The 2,921-nt window shown below is 32.9% G+C and overlaps 2 protein-coding genes across 2 annotated transcripts in view; one reads left to right on the top strand and one right to left on the bottom strand.

Annotated features, from left to right (window-relative positions):
• Positions 1–1,400, top strand: part of LOC119592311 (protein ALP1-like) — a 2,081-nt gene extending 681 nt beyond the window's left edge. The window contains exon 2 of the mRNA XM_037941137.1: positions 444–1,400. Within this exon, the coding sequence (XP_037797065.1) occupies positions 548–1,141 (594 nt within the window). The 5' untranslated portion in view covers positions 444–547 and the 3' untranslated portion in view covers positions 1,142–1,400. The remainder of the gene's footprint in view (positions 1–443) is intronic.
• Positions 1,401–1,920: 520 nt separating this feature from the next.
• On the bottom strand, positions 1,921–2,853 carry LOC119592310. The gene is made up of 2 exons (XM_037941136.1): positions 2,574–2,853; positions 1,921–2,390 (listed from the first exon to the last, which is right to left on the bottom strand). Exons 1-2 carry the CDS (start codon positions 2,838–2,840, stop codon positions 2,007–2,009), a joined length of 651 nt encoding a protein of 216 aa, XP_037797064.1. The 5' UTR covers positions 2,841–2,853; the 3' UTR covers positions 1,921–2,006.
• Positions 2,854–2,921: the final 68 nt, after the last annotated feature.

Raw genomic sequence — 2,921 nt, 5'->3', positions numbered from 1 at the left:
ATAATTTGAGTGTTGGCGGCTCAGTGCGAGTCGAATGTTGAAATTATTTGAATTGCCGTATCCGGAAGTGCAGAATTAATGCGCATGTCCAAAGTCGCTTACGTAACGCTAGAGTGCTCGGGACGGATTACGGCTGCCGTATCAGTAGACAGTGCGTAATTGATTTATAGTATTCTGCAGAAAATGCAGACTATGCTACCTATTGGCTCAAAACAACAATATTACACCATCAACATCTTACACTTTAAAAAAAATATCACCTGTTTTTACTTGAATTGTAAACACAATAGGATATATAAACAATATTGACATAATTAATAATAAATATATAATTTTACCATATAGGTATGATACTGGGCTAAAGAAGTTGCCATGAAAGAAAATGCTATATCCTTGTTCAAGTACTGAACATATTAATTAAGTATACAATTTCTTTAATACAGGTGAAACTCGTCGCTCTCTAGGATTCCAATATAGGATAAGCCATAGTTTGATCACCTACATAATACCAGAAGTTTGCAGTGCAATATATTCCGTCTTAAAGGATATGTATCTGAAACTTCCATCAACATCAGAGGAATGGAAGCAAGTGGCAAGCGACTTTTATAACAGCTGGAATTTTCCAATGTGTATTGGAGCTATGGATGGAAAACGCTTTTTTATGAGGAAACCAGAAAATACAGGATCAGAGTATTATGATTACAAGAGTCGCCATAGTATGATCATGTTAGCTCTTGTTGATGCACATTATAAATTCATGTATGTTGACGTAGGAGCTCAGGGACGCTCAAGTGATGCAGGTGTTTGGGACCGTTGTAAATTAAGAGAATACCTAGAAAAAGAAAAGCTACAAGTTCCACCACCTGATACTTTGCCATTTTCAGATCAGAAAGTTCCATACGTAATTGTTGGAGATGATGCATTCCCCCTCAAAGATTATCTGATGAAACCTTATCCTGGCCAGAACTTAAGTGTCAAACAAAGGATATACAATTACAGACTATCAAGAGCTCGTCGTATTTCTGAAATGCCTTTGGTATCCTTGTTGCCAAATTTAGAGTGTTTGAAAAACCTATTCACTCAAGTCCGGCAAACACTAGGAAAATCATATTTGCAACAGTTGTTCTCCATAATTTCTTGAGAAATAATTCAAGGCAGCTGGAAAATGAAAATATTGGTAATGGTTTAGAAAACCATGGACTTCAAAGCCTGGATAATGTTGGAAGAAGACCTGCTAAGAATGCCTTGGCAACAAGAGATATTTTTAAGGACCACTTCAATGGTAGAGGTCGTGTGAGATGGCAAGAAGATGCAGCACTCTTGAATTAAACAAGTTGGCACTGATGATTTGATGATTATCATTATCAAGTAATAAAATCACATATTGAGTTTCTTTTAATGTACAGTAGAATAAGTTTCATGTTTCATCTAGTTTTTACGTAAATAGTATAGTATTTTCATATTTGTTGTACATTTCTTTTCTTATAATATATTGCAATATATATGTTATATGTTTGTTTGTTTTCTATTACACCCTAATCTCAAATGATAAATAAAAGTCTTTCTGATAACTATGATCATGTAAACACATTTTCTAATATTGATTTAAAAATGTATGTGAAGGAAAAAACACTTATTAGAAATGAAATTCCAACCTTAATTATTCATTAGTTTTTTTCATTACTGAATTGTCTTTATAACATGTATCAAGTTATGTATAATAAAACAAAATAATAATCATCCAAACAATTAAAAGGATATGAAAAGAACATCTTACATTTTAAATTTATTTCTCCATTTTTTAAATATATTAGAAATACTATAGATCTTAAACTAAATCTTAACTAATACTAAATGAAAATAAATATAACAAAAATAAAAGTAGAAAACTAGAACATGACCAGCATAAAATGAAAGAGGACTTAATATGACTATATACAAATTAAATCATTGGCATAAATCACAGTTTGAAAACATTTATTGCACTTCATGATATTTCAGTGATCTTAATTATTGCCTTGCCTTTTCTTTTCTATGGCTTGACACTCTCTGGTTTTTGCTGCAATAAGCTCCATCACTTGTACTGTAAAGTTCATTTTAACCTCTTCATAACTGCTGAAAAACTTCATGGCAGCCATCACAGACTCAGTAACCATGTCATGGCGTGTATTTTTCCTGGCCTGCTCTGCACAAACTGCCTGCAAGTTGTCAATGGTCTTCAACATTCCTTCTTCCACTGCATCACTCTTGTTCATTTTCCTCTTCTTTTTTACCACTTGTGAGTTTTTTGTATAACTGGTATTGGGCTGATCAGGTGAAACCGATATATCATAATCCTCAAGATCCTCAATAGGTCTCTCATACAACACCTCTTGCTTCTGTTGTGGTTCCTGAAAGTTAAGCAAAACACTTTTATTTTTTGTATTTAAAACTCAGAATGATTTTAGTTAATGAACCTTGAATAAAATTTTGTAATATTTAAACATAATTTCTTAGCCATACTGTTATGTTTCAATAAGTGTTGTATTTCTTAGAATATAATTGTAGTTATAAACACATTTAGCCAAGCTTACCAAGTCATCAGGGTGTATGAAACTGGATTCTGTAGGGCCCAAATCATATGCAGATTGCATGAATGAGCATGTCTTATAATGCTCCCACTTAATAGGAGTTGTTGCCGCGGAACCACTTGGAGCATTCCTGATTTTCCGTAAACATTTCTGATATTGGCCGCGGAGGTACTTGAATTTGTCCATTACTTCAACTGCAAATAATAGAGAAAATAGGGAGATTAAAACTTGCAGAGGAATATTCATGCGTAAATAATAACATAACATCATAAATAATATAAATCATGCTTTTTTGAATTTAATATTATTCCCATACATCTGTTTTACAAAGGCAAAGGGACACGTTGGAGT

Source organism: Penaeus monodon, chromosome 30 (genome assembly GCF_015228065.2).
Source record: "Penaeus monodon isolate SGIC_2016 chromosome 30, NSTDA_Pmon_1, whole genome shotgun sequence".
NCBI lineage: Eukaryota > Metazoa > Arthropoda > Malacostraca > Decapoda > Penaeidae > Penaeus > Penaeus monodon.
The sequence above is the reverse complement of the archived record's forward strand: the minus strand, read 5'-3'. Positions and strand labels throughout refer to the sequence as shown.

What these genes read in the sequence shown, in the direction of transcription:
- LOC119592310 (XM_037941136.1), bottom strand. Translation starts at nt 2,840, where the DNA reads ATGATGTTATGTTATTATTTACGCATGAATATTCCTCTGCAAGTTTTA. An exon ending in TCATACACCCTGATGACTTG is followed by an intron (nt 2,391 to 2,573) that starts GTAAGCTTGGCT and finishes CTTAACTTTCAG; the next exon opens with GAACCACAACAGAAGCAAGA.